The sequence below is a fragment of the Acartia tonsa genome, chromosome 1 (genome assembly GCF_053477335.1).
Source record: "Acartia tonsa isolate MP-2025a chromosome 1, ASM5347733v1, whole genome shotgun sequence".
Lineage (NCBI taxonomy): Eukaryota > Metazoa > Arthropoda > Copepoda > Calanoida > Acartiidae > Acartia > Acartia tonsa.
Genome location: NC_137260.1, coordinates 56493558 through 56512700, shown reverse-complemented (window position 1 = coordinate 56512700; position 19143 = coordinate 56493558). Strand labels below are relative to the sequence as shown.

General features: G+C 33.5%; 2 protein-coding genes across 2 annotated transcripts in view; both read left to right on the top strand.

Annotated features, from left to right (window-relative positions):
* LOC145324438 (isochorismatase domain-containing protein 2-like) overlaps positions 1-18655 on the top strand; it is an 88047-nt gene extending 69392 nt beyond the window's left edge. The window contains exons 2-6 of the mRNA XM_080167028.1: positions 14576-14652; positions 15891-16008; positions 16743-16948; positions 17827-17876; positions 18212-18655. Coding sequence (XP_080023154.1) covers positions 14584-14652; positions 15891-16008; positions 16743-16948; positions 17827-17876; positions 18212-18383 — 615 coding nt within the window. The 5' untranslated portion in view covers positions 14576-14583 and the 3' untranslated portion in view covers positions 18384-18655. The remainder of the gene's footprint in view (positions 1-14575; positions 14653-15890; positions 16009-16742; positions 16949-17826; positions 17877-18211) is intronic.
* RanBPM (Ran-binding protein M) lies at positions 1439-12352 on the top strand. The gene is made up of 16 exons (XM_080166891.1): positions 1439-1880; positions 2500-2618; positions 3014-3088; positions 3807-4059; positions 4373-4447; positions 4697-4794; positions 5303-5437; positions 5898-5969; positions 6657-6767; positions 7180-7352; positions 7828-7920; positions 8346-8432; positions 8775-8835; positions 9159-9300; positions 9617-9699; positions 10704-12352. The coding sequence occupies exons 1-16, from the start codon at positions 1868-1870 to the stop codon at positions 10749-10751; spliced, it is 1638 nt and encodes a 545-aa protein (XP_080023017.1). The 5' UTR covers positions 1439-1867; the 3' UTR covers positions 10752-12352.
* Positions 18656-19143: the final 488 nt, after the last annotated feature.

Sequence of the window (19143 nt, the reverse complement as noted above, 5' to 3'; positions counted from 1 at the left end):
ATGGCGCGCAAATTTTTTTTACCCCCCACAAAATTTTTACCCCGGGGGTAAAATTTGCTTGGGGGGGGGTAATTACCCCCCCTGAAATCTGTTGGCAGGGGTAAATTTAGTTTACCCCCCCCAAAATTTACCCCCGGGGTAAAATTTTTTGGGGGGGTAATATAAATTTTATTAAATATATAGTATTAAAAATGCGAGCGAAGCGCGAAAAATTTTTTTTGGTAGAGATTTTTTATTTTGGGGGGGTTATTTACCCCCCCAAAATTGTTTGGGGGGGGGGTAAATACCCCCTCCTAAATAGTTGGGGGTGCCTACCCCAGGGTAGGGGTAAATTTTAAATGGGGGGGGTAATCGCCCCATTACCCCCCCCCCTTGGACGTCTATGTACTAGACTATTTTATCTTCTAATTTTATTGATTCTTTGATCTTACATCAGGTTATCATGAACTCTAAAAAAGTGAAACTTTTAGCTGGATAAAATAATAACCTCCCAATTACAACCTGTACATCATCCCCTCCCCTCCAACTGGATGAACAAACTGACCAATAAGTGATGTCTATGTTAACGACAATTTCTCACCTTTCATAATATCTTTGTATATGCTATATCCATTTATCTTCTAGTTGAATCTGTGTCTGACTCTGGGTTAATTAAGATATTTTTAAATTTCCCCCCCCCCCCAAAAAAAAATACTTTGGAGGTTAAATTTATACATTTGGGTTGGAGGGAGGTAGTAACACTCTCTAAAACATATGGGTAGGGGGGGGGGTTGAAAACCACATTAAAAAAATATGAGAGATACAAGTAAATTTATTTTCGGTGGGGCTTCATAATTTGGTCTATAGCATAGAACAGCCTATTATTTAGATAAATAACATTCAAGAATTAACTACAATCATTTAAACTTGACAAATGAACGCCATATTTATACAATGGATAAAGAATATGCGTGGATATTGTGACAGGGGAAAAATTGTTGTCATGGACATTATTTATTGGGCAGTTGTTCATCCAGGAGGGGATGGGGGAATCGTTATTTTAGCCACCTACAAGTTTCACGTTATTAGAGAACATAAGATAATCCGTGATTTATTCAAAGCAGGAAGAAAAAAATTGCTGATATACGCAATCTATGCTAATTTATCTATGAAGTAATCTCAGAGAAGTTTAACTACAAAAATGCATTTATTACATAAATAATGTAAGAAAATAATAAAAATGTAATTATTTCTTTATTTTTTGTGTTCATTAAAAAAATGAAAAAATATTCGCATAATAATAATGAAATTTTCTGTGTGCCGTAAGAAAAATGCGCGAAATTGTAGTTGCGCCCTCTGTATATAGCTGCTCTGCTAGGCTTAGAGTATGATCAGCTGTTTTTGTGTTCATTCTGCAATACCTTTGTTTCCTCATATACACCAACACTAATACTATATGCGTAATAAGCTTATTTTTAACATTTTTCAACATATTTTCATATATTTTACCCCAAAAATTGTTATTTTAATTAATAATCTTACTTAATGTATTTTTTAATAGTAATAAATAGTGATTTTTATTATGAAAAAGGCATTTTTTTGTAAAAAAAGAAATTGACTTTTTTTGTGAGAATTGTGAAACTAGGCCATTCAACCACTTATGGGTTTTTATTAGTTTTTTTTATATGCATAATTTCAAAATGTTCTTTTGACTAATATTAAAGAATATTTCAAGGTAGGTAGTTATCTAAATATATATAAATTAAATTTAAGTTTTTTTTGTATTTTTTTCAGATTATGTATAAAATGATATAGCAGATTTCTTCAATAAGAATAAATATACAAGAATTTAATATTAAATATAAGATAAGAAAAAAACAGAATAAAAATGGAATTTTCAGGTATTATTATTTTATTTGAATAATAAAACTATCGGCTAAGCCCTTAATACGTCCATGGGTTGGGGCAATGGGGTGTTTACCTCCCTCAAACTTTGAAACCCTTCAAATTACCCCCATAAATAATTTTAAAAATATAATAATAGATTAACCCCTCAAATCTTCTGTTGAAACCCTCATTTTATCCTCTTTAAATAAAAGTTTGGATGGCCGTGGCTGGGCCCCTAGTAATATCTAGGGATCTGTATTTGAATGGGGAAGAAGGAAGCAGACTTAAGTAAAGTAGCCCGAATTTATTCGATGATTTCCCAAATTAGAGAACCCAATCTCTTCTGTAGTCAGCTAGGAAACAAGATTTTGTAATTTTTACTAGAGGCCACCACATATCCTTTAGGTACCTCTCTATCTTTCAGTTTCCATAAGAAAATGTAAAAACATTTTGTGGGGAGAGAAAACTTCTTCTTTGTTTCTTGATCAAAATAGATAAAACCTGCTCTGAAGGTCATTCAAGGTTTTATCATTTGTGAGATTTAAATCAACAGAATGGCGGATAAAGTTTGAAAGATTTCACTATATCTGTAAAAACGATTTATCATGAATAATCACCTCCTTCCTGTTATAGAATATGACTACGGGTCTCCCAGTCAGAACCCCAACCTGAGCGTGGATGAGAGACTTAAAATTCTGTATCCGTTCGTCAAACAGGATGAGACCCCTCTACCAAGGTCTTGGTCTACTAAGGTAAGTGCTGTTAGGGTCTCCAGATAAAGGTCGTGCGATTTAACGTACATCAGACAAAAGTAAAGATGTTTTTTTCAAAATGTTTTATTCATATATCCCATGACAAAATTCTTAGGACAAAAAAATGCCAGCATTAGATGTACATTTGACATACAGGGGGACACTCATATTGGCTATTTATATAACTTTTCTTATATGTGGCAGGTGTTCTACATAACGTGACACATCTAAATTTATTCACTTAATAGATACCTATTATCATGTGCCAACGGAACTTTAAACAAAGTTTAATATACTTAATATTTCCCAAACAACATCATCAAAGTCATAAAATCAGATATTTACATACCTACCTAGTTAAGGAAAAAGGTTTTAAATACTTTGAATAATTTCAGGATAAATACAACTACATTGGCTTGTCCCAGAATAATCTACGTGTTCACTACAAGGGCCATGGAAAAAATCACAAGGTTTTATTTATTTTTACTTATTTGTGTCCCTACCTTGTGATCATATGTAAGTTTGTTTTTAAATAGATTTAGTACAAAAGGAATAATTTTTGGGCTATTTTGAAGGCAATTCTATCACGAAACCTATCTCCACATAATACCTACCCTTTCCCGCTCTAAAACGTTTTCAAACGGTTCTAGCCGGTAGTTGCTGGTACTAGAAATCTAAAAAATGTTTTTTTTTGTATCATTTCGCATGATTTAAAGCAAAAATATGTTTCAAAAAATTGATTCCTACGTAATTTATGACAGATTTGCCCTAAAAATAGCCAAAAAACGGCTAAAAGGCTAAGCCATTAGCCGTTACTTTTTCAACTTTTTGTTCGATTTAGGGGAAAAAACCTACCAAGGATTACTCGTGCAAAAGTTCAGATCGAAATTCGAATTCTAAGTGCCATTTATACATTGATTACGAGATGGTTGCACTAAAACCTCCCCCCCCCCCCCTTAGATAATAAGAGTTTATTTATGCTTTAAAAAATCGAGAAAGGGGATTGTATCTGCTTTTCAATGTTTAATAGGTAGGTAATCATATTTTTTTCATGAATTTAAAATTATCATATGTTGACCTAATTCATGCTTTTAATCTTTTTATATAATTCAAATACGTTGGTATATAATTCTCAAACTTTATATTTGGATAGTACTTGCATTAATTTAAATGTTTGCAATCATTTAGGATGCAAGCAGCGTCCGAGCCACGAACCCTATCCCCGCCTCCTGCGGCATCTACTACTTCGAGGTGAAGATAGTGAGCAAGGGGCGGGACGGGTACATGGGGGTGGGCCTGTGCGCCCAGTCGGTCAACATGAACAGACTGCCCGGGTGGGACAAACACTCGTATGGGTACCACGGAGACGATGGACACAGTTTCTGTAGCTCTGGCCAGGGACAAGCTTATGGACCAACATTCACTACTGGAGATATTATTGGTTAGTAATATAGTAATAATATAATAACTAATCTATAGGTTTTTTTCAAATTTTTTTCTTGATTTCACATGGAATCTTCTACTTAGCGTCTTTTTGGCACTTAAAATCAATCATGTGGTGACTCAATCAAAATGATTTAGTTTGGCATTAATTGGTTATTAGTAGTTATGCTAATTTTTTGAGAGGAGGTAACCAAAAATAAGAATTCCATCTTTTTGTCTAGTGATAAATTTTAATAGTAACACCTTGCTAAAATTAGTTTCAAAAACAAATGAAAGAAATTTATAAAAACTAAAACAATAACAATATTTAGGCTGTGGAATAAACCTGATAGATGGTTCCTGTTTCTATACAAAGAATGGTCACCATCTAGGTGTTGCTTTCAAAGGTGGGTGTTAGATAGATAGATAGACAGAGAGGTAGCTAGATGTTCTTGTTTCTTTACAAAGAATGGTCACCATCTTGGTGTTGCTTTCAAAGGTGGGTGTTAGATAGTTTAAGTTAGGTAGACAGGTAGATAGATTGACACAAAGACAGCCCAACTTATTATTTAATAATATCAAACATTCTACAGACGTAGGTACCTATTGACTTAGAAAATATTTATTGATTATCAAAAAAAAATGTTTTTGTTCAGACTTGCCACCTAACCTGTATCCAACAGTTGGATTACAAACTCCTGGAGAAATGATTGATGCAAACTTTGGTCAAGAACCTTTCCTTTTTGATATTGAGGTAATTTTAACTTTAAACAAGGAAATTTTTTTCCATGTAGAGAGCTGCTATAGCACACAATTTTGATAACAGTTAGTAAAGTGCCATAGAGGGGTATCAACAGTAACACCCCCCTTAAAATTAAAATTCTGAAAGTATGCCTTACTCCTTTTTCACCCCCTAATGGTTTCACGCCCCCCTAGTGAATCACTGCCCGTCGCTGATTGAAGTATACACCTAAAGCAGATAAACAAGTGTAGGTATAGAAATTAATAGAATTAAAATGAAAAATTAATTAAAGATAAGGACTTCCCACCCATTTGATTGCACAACCCTTGTTTCGAAGTCTTATGGGTCTAATCATAACTTATCTTCTCATTCTATATCATTTGTTATTCAAAATGCAGATATAGTAACTCTTTAATGACTTTAGTTTAGACACAATATTAGCTAAAAATCGAACCTAACACCCCCAATAAATAAACGGATGCGTCATTTCATGTTTATCTTATTTCATATTTGATTGTAGGGAGAGATGATTGAGCTGCGCCGTAGAACCCGTTCCGTTATCCGGGACCTGACCTGGCCCAAGAAGTATGGAGATCCTCAGACTGTCCTCAGGAAAATGGTTTCATCTTATCTGGTCCATCATGGATATTCACAGGTAATGGTTATATATATTGGCACAAGTTATTTACAATTCTAAAATACCTATATATAAATCAAATCTTTCTTCCCTCTCTTTGAAATAATTACTAGTCTCTTTCTTATTAATGCATAAAACACGTTACTTATATTCAAAGAGGGGGGGGGGGGGGGGAGAGAGTCTTTATCCTCCAGTACTATATCCCTATATCCCTAAGTATCCGATTATTGTGTTTGATGGTTTATGTGTAGCCATAGTTTCTTAGTGTTAAGTTGTCATGGAGTAGGTCAAGACACATTTGTACAGCCACGAGGACAATCTCAAGCTCACGTTTAAGAAACATTGTAAATTTTAGACACTATCTCACGGAAGCCTCTCTTTTTAACATCACTCTTACTTAGCTGCCCGTGTACTGTAACTATAGAATCTTGGAAAAATGAAATTAAAATACACAAATAAAGAAACTTAATTATTTTAGACTGCTGAAGCCTTCGCCCGTAGCACAGGAGAGGAGATATCTGAAGAGTTAGCGAGCATGCGCAACCGTCAGGCACATATTCAATGCCAGCTTACACTAACAATGAAATTAATTCAGAAAAGAATCAAGAAACCTATGCGTAATTTCAGCTGTCCTGGTATAGTAAAACTGACGACCTTCACATCTGCCCCCCAAATCTTATTTTAGATTTATTTCGCTTTTTGGTTATACCTACATATTTTAATTGTGTTATAAGCCGAAATGTTTTTTTTTTATTTTAAAGATAAGGGCTAGTTGGGTTAAAAAAAAAACAGATACATCCAGAAAGGTTTAACTCAATAAGAGAGATCCACAAAAAAATAAACCAACCTATTGTTGGTATTTAATTTTGTACTATCGGCTACGCCATTAGTGGCACTTTAAATGTTTTTTTTTTATATTTAAATATGTCTATGTTGCGTTTGACGTTTATGTTTTGTTAAACTCTCTTTGTTAAATCGAGAAACGTAAAAGAAATTTTGATTTTTTGTTATTTCTCTTGGGAGGGTGGTGGTATCTTCCCCCAAAATAGTTATAAACCCGGGACCTATGAGAATCTACCCTGTTAAGGAGAACCCGATCGGTTCAGCGGTTAGCGAGAACCTTCGGTACAAACAAACACACAGACACACAAACAGACATCCTGTTACTTTAGTATAAGGATGGATCCCACCCTCTTCCTCACCTAAAACTCGTACTGAATATATGTATACCTGTTAGGCCATCCAGAAACTTGTACTAGATGGCAGGATCGGAGAGGCCATCTCTCTCACACAACAATTATACCCAGGCCTTCTTAGAGACAATGTGGAACTTTTGTTTCGTCTTAAAGTAAGTAATTCAACATACCTACCTTATCAATATTTGTATAATTCTTATCCTATACCTAAAGTACTAAAGTTAAAGCTACTGACCTCGGAAAATAAGATACTGGTCCGGATTGGTTTTACTTTTCAGGGATGCTTTATATATGTCTTAAGATGTTTTTAGGCTATTTTCCTGACTTCCCCTGCACTATTCTACCATCATGTAAAGTAAAAGGATTTCTGTCGGGACTGATATATTTCTCCTTTACTATGAAGCTTCTTTTAGGTCAAGGAAAGGTTTATGACCATTTTTGATGCTGGTACCGCTGCCCCTCAAAGATATATCCTTCCTGTAAAAATTATCTTTTTTACTTTTTCTTTTTAAAACTAATAGAAAATTCAGGGGCTTACTGGTAAATGATATTTTTTTGTTTCAGGTTAGACAATTCATAGAGATGATATCTGGTGCTGACACTCTGGAGCTGACTGCTGCCAATAATACTGGTGCAGCTGCTGCTCCTGCTGCCAATAATATTACCGCTGATGATCCAACTCACATGGACACTGATGCCGAGACAGACAATATGCTTAACAATGGCAATACTATCAGGTTTGATCTTTGTAAATACATTGATGATAGAATGAAACAAGATGATAACAAACAACAAATAGTGTGACATGGTGACTAAACAGAATATTTTTACATTCATGTAAATCTGTCGTGAAATTTCTTGAAACATATAGGAGAGGAATTATTCCTAATATTGATGTACTTTCATTATTAGAATTAGGTTGGCTTAGGAGTTTGAGTGATAGGCCAATTAACGATAAATTGATGATACCCCTTAAAATTGTTGGTGGATGAGTTTGGCCACTCAAGGTTTTGTAAAGCCCAATCAAGATTTAAAGTAAAAAATATGAGACCCGGTGGTTAAAAAACTTTTGTGGCTAAAACAGAAGACTTTATTAGTTTAAGGCTACCTAATAAAGGTAAAAGTTTATACTTGAGAAAGAATTTCCAATGACATATGTCGAAACAAAAAATGATAACTAACAATTTGAAAAAGAAAAATATTTTTTATTAGCAATGGAAGCTGTGAAACCCCGAGTGAGAGTATGGATGTTGACTCCAGGTTTGCGGAGGCGGACTCCAACAGTAATGATACCAATGCAACCAGGAATTTATTTATCAATTTTAAAACATTTCACAGTTCCGTCAACGACAAAGAAATCATGAAATTGCTGTTTAAAATGATAGAAAAAAATGTTACTTCTATTATATTTGCAAAATTTTAGTTTTTATCACCAAACAAAATTTACGGATCATGGAAAGAAACGAAGTAGAAGGTTCGTCGTATTTACGCAGTAGTTTTTGTTCTATTTTTAGCCCCTGCGAGGAGCTCTAATTCTGCGGGGCCAATTTCCTAACCCTGTGGGGAACTCATTTACCTAACCTAACCTAAAATAACCTATTAAAAGCTACTGTGAAAATATGACTAAACCTGCTACTTCGTTTTCTTTCTAAATTGTATTATTTTAAGCATAAAAAATATGCATTTTACCAAAAAAAAATTGGAAGAATATTGATGTATGAATCCTGCAGAGATCCTGCAGTCCACCAGGCTCCAGGTGGAACAAATAATTCCAGCAACTCACAGCTAGAAACAAATCATAGCTCAATTCTTTCCAGGTATCATCCCGCTTCTTTCATACCTAGATAAGATTTTAATTCAAAATTGATTATTTTGGTGCTTTCTCACAAATGACCGGTTGAGCACTTCCCCCCTCCCCTTTTTTCCCCCAAATAAATTTAATTTTTTCCTATGCCTATCCCTTACGGGGTGTCCTAATCCTGCGGCGCTACTTAATACACAATATAACCTAACCTAAATTAAAAATCAGTGAAAACAAAAAACTATCTCTCCCTTATTTAAGGAGGGTGTTATCAGGGCACAAAAGGGTTCTTTGTATTATGACGCCAATATAGTTTACCACAATTAGTATCAATGCTTTTAAAAATGTTTTATTATAGTCCAACCAAATTTGAAGCCCTGTTGAAGTTTGGGCGTAGTTTACAAGAACTAGCTCAGCAGGTATGTACCAAGTCTTATAGTTAAGCAGCTACTAAAAAAAACAATGTTTGGTTATTTCAAAATAAGCTGTCACTTTTTATAGTAAGGTAATAATGGGCGAACAACCAACCAATTAGGTATGATTAGAGTTTTATACGGGGGGAGGGATTTGAAATTTAACAAGAGGGGGGGTTTGTGTAAAACAAGATTTTTAACCAAACCTACCCCTTCACCACCCACAAAATATCTATTCACGCACATTAATGTACAATAAATATTTATTTTTCGCAAAAGTGTTTTGTCATTTAAATTATAATTTTGCTACAAATTTTCATATTACTAAGGTTGACCAAGATCATGTGCAGTTGCTGCAGGAAGCTTTCTCCTTGCTGGCGTACGCTGACCCATGGGCAAGTCCTGTGGCCGACCAACTTCAAACCAAAGGCAGAGAATCTGTATGCCATTCACTCAATTCTGCAATTCTTGGTAAGTTTTTTATTTGTCCTTGAAAATTTTTTTGCATCTCAAAAATCTCATCATCAATCCAACAACGTTGAGGTATACACTGTAGAATTGACAGAAGACAGAAGGATAGATAATTCGAATTAAACAGATACGGTATCCTTTTAGACTTTGCCTAAGGCATCAGGTTCTTTTTATTTATTTTCCCGCCTCACTTTATTAGAGTAGTATGGTGCAAGATCCAATACATAATAAATCCATTTTACATCATCTAATTATAGGTACATAACATATGTTATATATCCAATCCGCAGTATATAAAAAAACTAACTCTGTTCAGAATCCAAGTGTCAACCTGGAAGGCCGCCGCTGGAGATTGCCATGGCACATTCCAAGCAGCTCATCAAACTCATGGCTAACAAGGTAATTATCACAGTGTATATTGCCACTCGAGAAGTAACATGTTAATCAAAACCAACAAGGAAGACATCATTCATTAAGGCGAAGCATAACAAATTGGGAGAATAAACGTTCGTAATAGCACATTAAATATTGCAGAAATAGATTTAGATATCGGAACGAAATTGTTGTAAAAAATCAACGTGTTGAAAATAGACGTAACTACGTACTTTCTAGTAATGGTTATATTGTTACTTTGCTTTCAAAATTATATCTCATTGCATTCTAGGTTTTAAATTGATAGGATGATTTTTAACATGCCTGGTTTTACGACCAAGGCAATCCGTTAAGTATGGAAAGACTCCAATAATAGTAATTTATCGTATCGTATTGTAGACAGATTTCCACGGATATGAAATTAAAAAATATAAATTAATTCAAGTTTTGTTGGCCCTAAGGTCAAAAGTGTCTATAATATATTTTACGATACATGATTTTTCAGTATGGCTCTAAATCGAGTTCTAATCCAGTGGATATTAAACGGTTTCGAAGCCATACTTGAAATATCTTTTTAAAAGAATAGTTATTTCTCGCATCATATTATAAACGGCACCTCGGGGCTAAAAAACTGGTTTTAATCTTAAAATTGTACATTTTTATATTCGTAGAAAGCTAGATATAATACGATGCTAGACATAGTTTTTTCGTATGGTTGAGAACCTGTTCCTATCCACCGGATTCGAATGAATACGAAAATAGTTATTTCTCGTATCGTATTATAAACGGCTTTCCGCGGATATAGAATGTACAATTATAAGATTAAAACTAGTTTTTTTTAGCCCCGTGGTGCCGAAGGCACCGGCTAAAAAAACTAGTTTTAATCTTATGATTGTACATTTCTATATTCGTAGAAAACTGGATATAATACGATGCTAGACATAGTTTTTTCGTATGGATGAGAACCGGTTCCTATCCACCGGATTCGAATGAATACGAGAAAGTATATTCTAATTTAATTTGTGTTTCAGGATCTTGGGGCCTGTGCTTTCGCGGACACACAAATATTGAATGATTAAAATAAAATAAGCTCACACAACCTTTTTTATACAGTCTTCTTCAAAATAAATACATAATATACAATGATACTTTACATGATTACATACTGCAGTTTAATATACAGCTGGGAGCGCGAAACCAAATATTACTGTGTAGGAACATTTTTAAATTAAAATAGGTTGGATAAATTCGCAAATTTCGCTTAAGTTACATAACAAACGATTCATTTTGAAGTAAAATCGCCCTTTTCAACCACAAAAAAGGGACAAAAAATCAAATACTTTTTGTTTTCATAGAATTATTTGGTTTCGCGTTATCAACTGTAATAACTTGGTAGTCAGGTTTGTGACTAGGGAGTTTGTGTACGTACAGTAACTTTATATTTCTCCGCTACAAGTTTTATTCTTGGTTAAATAATAGGAAAAAACATTATTATAGTGTTTTAAAAAAAGACAAATTATACATATAAGTAGCGTATCATCAACAAGCTAACAATATTTTATAATAAAAAGAAATATGAATTACTTACATATTGATTATTTGTAATTGTTATTAAAAAAGAAATAACTTTTTGCAATATAATATTTCCTAGGTATTTAAATTTATTTTTTGATTATGAAGCATATTTATGATAACCTGTTTTGTTTGTGCGTTCAATTTCGAATTATTGACAAACTCAAGTTATAGAGTAGCTACAAAATAGATTAATATTTTTTTTATAAAATAAGTGCCACTAAAGTTTTTCATTCTCTACACTAAAGGTTGTTTCTTACAGAAGAAAATTCATTTTTGAAAACCTGAAAATTTCCGTCGTAAGGCTTTTGATTTATTTTTCAAAACTTTCAATATTCAAGCTAGGATTTTATGGAACTGTAAATAGAAAAAATATTTTAATTCTAAACTGTAAATAAAATGTCTAGATAGATGTATTTTTTGATACAAATTTATTAGTAATCTTATGTTTGTCTTTTTTAATAATGATAAGATGTAAATTTTCTTGAGTCTATTTATGTTTCTTTAACTTTTTTTTTGTTGATTTTTTATGTTTGACTAATTAGTATTATAATGAAATTAATCTAAAACGCCAAATAATTTCCCTAGATACCCTTTTCTTTCTTTCTCTAACAATTTGTTTAACAATTATTTTTTTAATTACCTACCTAACAAATGTTTTTATATATTATTGTATTTCGCGCGTTTTTTTAAACACCAAAAATATAAGTTTTCTTGAAAAAACTTGTTTTTAAAATGTACCTAGGCAAATTAAAATAGGCTATTTCAACTGCTTAGATATAATTTTCATTAAAAAAACACTAAACCAAAATTATGATTAAAAATGGTTCAACTTTTAAATGAAGAAAAAAATATTTTTTTTAGTCCCATAACTGTAAGCCCTTAATGTAACTTTTTAAAACTCTAGTTTATTATTTGAAGCATGTTTAAAATGTTTAATTTAATTCTGAATAAAATATAGTATATTATGTATGCTTTGCTGTAAATGTGATTTTTCTATCTATAATAATATAAATAAGAATATTTCTTTTCACTATATAATATTATCGCCATCTAAATTTATAGTATTTACGTTTATGTAAATTTAAAATAAACTATAGACTGAAGTTCTTCTATATGATTATTATTTTAATGTTATAATAGTTATTTATTGCATCGCATTAAAGGCAGGTTTCCGCGGATAGTAATGTAAAATTTATAAGATTATTTCCTTCGGCCCCTCGGGCTAACTAAGGGGGGGGGGGTTAATGCAACCATCTCGTAATCAATGTATAAATGGCATTTAGAATTAGATTTTCGATCGGAAATTTTGCATGAGTAATCTATTTTTCCTAAATCGAACAAAAAGTTGAAAAAGTAACGGCTAACGGCTCAGCCGTTTAGCCGTTTTTTGGGCTATTTTATGGCAAATCTGTCATAAATTACGTAGGAATCAACGTTTGAAACATATTTTTGCTTTAAATCATGTGAAATGATACAAAAAAATATTTTTTTTAGATTTCTAGTACCAGCAACTACCGGCTAGAACCGTTTGGAAACGTTTTAGAGCGGGAAATAGTATTATGTGGAGATAGGTTTCGTGATGGATTTACCTTCAAAATGGCTAAACGGCTGAGCCGCTAGCCGTTAATTTTCCAACTTTTTGTTCGATTTAGGGAAAAACGACCTACTAAGGCCGGATTACTCATGCAAAATTTCTGATCGAAATTCGAATTCTAAGTGCCATTTATACATTGATTACGAGATGGTTGCATTAAAAAAAAACCCTTAATTTTATGTTTTTTTTATTTCATTATTTATATTTTTATTTGTCTTATATACGATGCGATACATGATTTTTCGGTATGGGAGAACCGGTTCTAATCCTGCGGATATTAATCGGTTTCGAAGCCCTACTGTAATTCAAATTATTAGTTTCAATTCTGATGGTGTGCCATTATTTCCGCCAATTGTTATTTTCGAAAAAGGTTTCAAAATTGTCTAAAATAATACAAATAAACTAGAGGAAGTGTTAAGCATTGAGGAATGGCTACTTTGTACTATAGTAATAATTTGCGATTTCATTATTTTGATAAAATACCAATAATAAAATTTAGCGGAATTCAAGGCACACCTAAATGGATAGGACAATACTATAGTATTAATCATCCTTCATATTTAAATTGCAGGGAGAAAGGGAACATGGGGCTGTAAATTACATTCTCATAAACATGATATTCTAGTCGAGGTTCGAAACCTTGAATTGAATTTTGATTTTTTGGTTCCAAACTAAAAGTGACCAAACTTTTTAACCAATAATTTAATCTACAGAAGGGGTAATTGAGATGTATAGTGTATACCAACTATTTATATTTTCCTTTATCCGGATTAGTTTGATTCTGGTATTTTTTGTTTTTTTGAATATTTTACCACTCTATAAAATCTCAATTATCAAGTTTCTAAGCCGTTTTCACACAGAGATAAGAGATATTTCATTTTGAAGACTTGCAATAAAAACTTGTTTTCATTTAAGATATTACATTTGCATATAGATTATTAATCAACGAAAAGAAATTTCACATTTCTTTCTTGTAGCTACTCTGTACATGTCATGTCTGTCCGGTGATTATAATTAATATTTGCCAATGCTGTTTAGCACTTTACTGTTCTCTTTTCAGCAAAAAATGTTTGCTTGTTATTGCTGCGGATTGCTGCGGATTAAATGTACTTGTTTCAGTTCCAATTAATATTGTATACTGCTAAAAATCTGTGAAAATGGGCAGGGAGGGAGGGTGCATTGGTCTGTTTATTACACTAGCCCCCAAAGTTTTATAACAACGTTTTCTTATTATATTATTCGTTATATTGCATTTTGATTGGTTGGTTCAATAAGTGTGTGCCTAAACGTTTCAACTGTATTGGGGTAGAAGGGGTAACTTAGTGTATTTTTATTGTAAATGTACATACATTTATCGTTCATTGTCTTATCCCTGGAAAATAGGGTCTACACAAAACATTATAAAGCACATGATCTTTGGACCCAAAACAAGTTATTTTCTCTACTCCGTTTGTATTCAAGTATTGGTCAGTCTGCCAATTTAATTCGAATAATTTGGTTAAAATTTACGTTATGTTGAAAAGAAATTGAATATAAAATTACCTAGTGATTTCAATATTTTGTTTACATTTCTTTCATGCGGTTTTAAAAATAAGTCTACGTTTAATTTATAACTACCTAATAATTGTTTTAGGTATCTCAGTTCATCAAAGCAACTAACCCAATTTACGAATTTAAATGTTTCAACATTTTGATAGAATTGGGCTATGGTATAAAAACTTGAATTATTTTAGAATATAAAAATGGCAGCTCTAAGAGGACTGGGGCGGATAAATGCTAAGACAAGTGCTGTATTTCTTTGTGATATGCAGGTGAGAAATTAAAAAAGGATGACGATATCCGCATTAGCAAAGCTTAAAAATATGACCACGACCTAATTTATCAAGGAGAGCATAGCAAAATGATTAATATAATAGACGTGTATAGTTTATAAGAATAATAACAAAAATGTCAGATATATGCAATAACTAGCGGCTAAGTCCTTAGAGGCCTCTTGAAGCAGGTACATTCCCCCCAAAATAGACATAAAATAAGCTTCATGGGTTAGACATAAGGTAGACCAATCCTTTGCCACAGACAAGTATTCTGTAATATTTTTTAATATAAACTATAATTTTTTGTCAGGCAAAATCACATTGTTGAACTATCTATAATACAAAGTAGAACGATGTCTGTCCGTCCGTCCGTCTGAAGCTTAAGATCTCAGTAACCACTGAACCGATCGGATTCTACTCTTCAGGGTATATACCTATTGGTTCTGCGGTGGTTTTACGAAATTTACGAATTTTACGAATTTTGCGAATTTAATCGCAAAATGTTTTCCTGCTGGGTAGGTGCGAAAATTTGTGATCCGTTCTGCTGGGTAAGTAATAGAAGATGTAATTATACCTCTTGGGGCAAAGCCCCTAGAGGCTAGGGGCGAAGCCAGTAGTCCTATTATATAAAGTAGTAAGCGTTTTTTGTCTGTCCCGAAGGATCTCGCTAACCGCTGAACCGATAGTGTTCTCCTTTACAATGAAGCTTCTTATAGGTCCTGGGAAGGTTTTAAACTATTTTTGGAGAGGGTGTCTTCACCCCCCCCCCCCTCCAAAGAAAAATAATTTTTTACTCTTTTAAAACCCAAAATTTAAAATGAGATGAGGTCGACCGTTGAGTGCCCCTAGAGGCTTCTAGGGGGCGTAGGATGCTAGTCCTTATAATAAAGTAACAGGATGTTTGTCTGTTTGTACCGAAGAATCTCGCTAACCGCTGAACTGATATAGTTCTCCTTTACAGGGTAGCTTCTCATAGGTCATGGGAAGGTTTATAACTGTTTTGGAGGAAGGTACCACGATCCACCACCCTTCCAAGAGAAATCACCCCAAAAAATAATTTTTTTGTTTCTTATTAAATCTAAATTTTAAAATTAGGTCATCTAATTCAAATTCCTCCTCAAGTGCCCCTAGAGGCCTCTAGGGACGTAGCCGCTAAATATTGATATTTCACCTGCAATTTGTTTTCAAGATATGTAAAGAAGCAAAAGTTTGTTGAATGTCAATCTGTATTTTAGGAGAAATTTCGGCCCATGATCTCCCATTTTGACCAAGTAGCGCACAACAGCAACAGAATTCTCAATGCCGCAAAAATATTTGAGGTGCCTGTCCTAGCCACAGAACAGTACCCAAAGGAATGAGTTACAAGAATTATTAGTTTTGACTTTTGTTTTGCCTGTTGATTTTTGTGTCTTTATGTAAAAGAATGAGATACAAACTAGGATATAAAGGAAATTAGTTTTGGTACGAGATTTGCGTCATGTTATTAAGCTCATAATTTTCCTAACAAGGCCTTATGGCAGGTGTAATTTTTTATTCTAACTAATGACCAGCTCCATGAAATCCGATCGTATACGACTCTAGTGAATAGCTTAACTCAAAATAAACTAAAGAAAATGAAAAGACTCATTAAACATAAAAAGGGGGTTTGCCTTCAACTTTTCTGCCTGTCGCAGTAACAATCGGCGGCTGCAGCGTTGTGGAGCCGGAGCCGTGGAGACGCCATATTTTGCTGAAGCCGTAATTTTCGTTAAAAAACTCCGGCTCGGGTTAGCTAAAACAGAGATTTTTTTATTAATTTTAATTTCGTTACTCTGTTGTGTCGTGTGCAAAAGCCCCTTTTAAGTTTTTCAAATCCATTTTTATCAAAATTTAACTTTTAAAACCTTCAAAAGTCAAAAATAGACTTCGCAAACAAAAAATGTTGAGTTTTTCTTGATTTTAGGTCAGAGCCGTCGTTTTCCCTTGCGGCGCCGGTGCCTCACCAAAATCAAACGGCTCCGCAACGCTGGGCGGCTGTCAAGCTCAGCAAATTATAAAAGGTTTAATCTGTTTGAAATAAATGTCAAAATTGTAACTCCTAAATCAGGGTTTGGGGCATACCGTACCTGAAATAGAGCTTGCCAAGTTTGACATCAAACCGCACGAGAAGACCTGCTTCAGCATGGTCATACCTGACCTCATGGCGGAGCTGAATGCCGCGCAGCCTGACACAAAGTCCATTGTGCTGTGCGGCATTGAGACGCACGCGTGTATTCATCATACCACACTTGATCTTCTTGAAAAGGGATATCAGGTAGATTTTAAGGTGTACGGAATGAGAAATAATTCATTAAGTATAGCTTTAAGTTTCTCTTTATATTTTCTTGTTGTTTTTACCTATTTCTTAAGGTACTAAAATTGAAATAGTATATAAGAATTAAGTAGAAATTTCGAAATTAATAGGTTCAACAAAGAAGCAGAAAAAAATTTGAAAGTCATTTTATTCAGCCGGTTGATGAAAGTTTTTTTGAGTAGTGTATTTCAAAAATGGTTCTTAAATGAGCTCTTTTTGTGTTGTATGCAGGAACTGTTGTATGTAAGGGGGGGGGGGGGGGGGGGGTTAATGCAACCATCTCGTAATCAGTGAGCAAATGGCACTTACAATTCGAATTTTGATCTGAAATTTTGCATGAGTAATCCTTGGTAGGTCTATTTTACCTAAATCGAACAAAAAGTTGAAAAAGTAACGGCTAACGGATCAGCCGTTTAGCCGTTTTTTGGATATTTTTAGGGCAAATCTGCCATAAATTATGTAGGAATCAACTTTTAAAAAACATATTTTTGATTTCAATCATGTGAAATGATACAAAAAAACATTTTTAGATTTCTAGTATCAGCAACTAGCGGCTAGAACCGTTTGAAAACGTTTTGGAGCAGCATAGAGTATAATGTGGAGATAGGTTTCGTGATGATTTTCCCTTGAAAATAGTTTTTAAAATGGCTAAACTGCTGAGCCGCCAGCCATTACTTTTCCAACTTTTTGTTCAATTTAGGGAAAAAATACCTACCAAGGATTACTCATGCAAAATTCCAGATCAAAATTCGAATTCTAAGTGCCATTTGCTCACTGTTTACGAGATGGTTGCATTAAACCCCCCCCCCCCCCCTTTTATTATTAATTTTATGTTTCAGGTTCACATTCCAGTTGATTGTGCTAGTTCCAGAACTGAAACAGATAGAAGGTATAATTTTAAAATATACTTTTTTTGTCAAAACTATGGGAGGTTAAAAAAAACTTTTGATATAAGTGTTTCTATTTTTTTTCTCTTCAATTTACTGTCATATTTATCTTGTATGCATCCAGACTAGATTGAAAAAATACACGAATCATCCCAAGACCAAAATCTATAAGTAAAATAGCCTTAAAAGATCGCACCCCTTATGTATATCGTCATTGGAGAACTCAATCGATTCGATCGATATTAGAATCTTAAGCTTCAGACAAAACAGACTACTTTATACAATTTTGTTACCTAGGTAACTAGTTAAGTAAGGATGTAAACATCATTATATTAAGATTTGCCTTGGCGCGTTTGCGGGATGTTGGAGCTTACCTGACCACCAGCGAGTGCATCATCCTGGGACTGGCAGCTGACAGCGCCCACCCCAAGTTCAAGGGGCTCCAGAAACTTGTGATGAAGTCGGCCCCTGATACCGGCCTTCTGAATTTTAACCCTCTCAATGTTTAAATAGCTAGTTTTATAATAAAATTTATCTTTAGTGTTTTAACTACTTTTCCTACTATTTTTATGTATTAATCAGAGATAGGACAAAGGACTATAAATTTAACTTTCTCTCAAATTCAAGTATGCAATTCTCTAAATCACGGGGCTATAGACAAATTTGTTGTTCATTGACCTTTCTTAACCCTATTTCCATAATTCCTGTGACAAATGCAACTAAACCTAGATTTGTGATCCATAATGCTGTGAGTAGTTATTAATAAATATTTTTATTAATATTTGGTTTTATTGTTGACTGTTCAGTCTCTTATAGCCATAGAATAAGGAGGAATAGAAATGAAAACCCTAAATATTTCTGGGAAATTTGAAGGAATCTTTGACTTGCGCAGTAAAGACAATAATGATAAAGTACAAATCACAATGACTAGTTGGACAAAACTAGAAAAGTTTAATTTGTATCAACATCTAATATAAGAAACATAAGAGCGCAACCTAGTTTTATAATATAAATACTGAGACCAATATTTTTTTTTAAATTTTCTTACATAATTATTTTTTTAAGGCTTAACATGCACATTAAATTCATTTTTAATCCATTGTGAATAGGGAAGAGGAAGCTGGATTCTTGGCTACATGGCTTTTAGTAAATCATTGGAAAAGAAATTTATTTAGAATATTTTTCCTGAATAATTACTGAAATCATGTTATTTACTAACAGCCTTGTAGCCATTTTGGTCTTTCAAAAGTTCCAATTTTACTTCAGGCT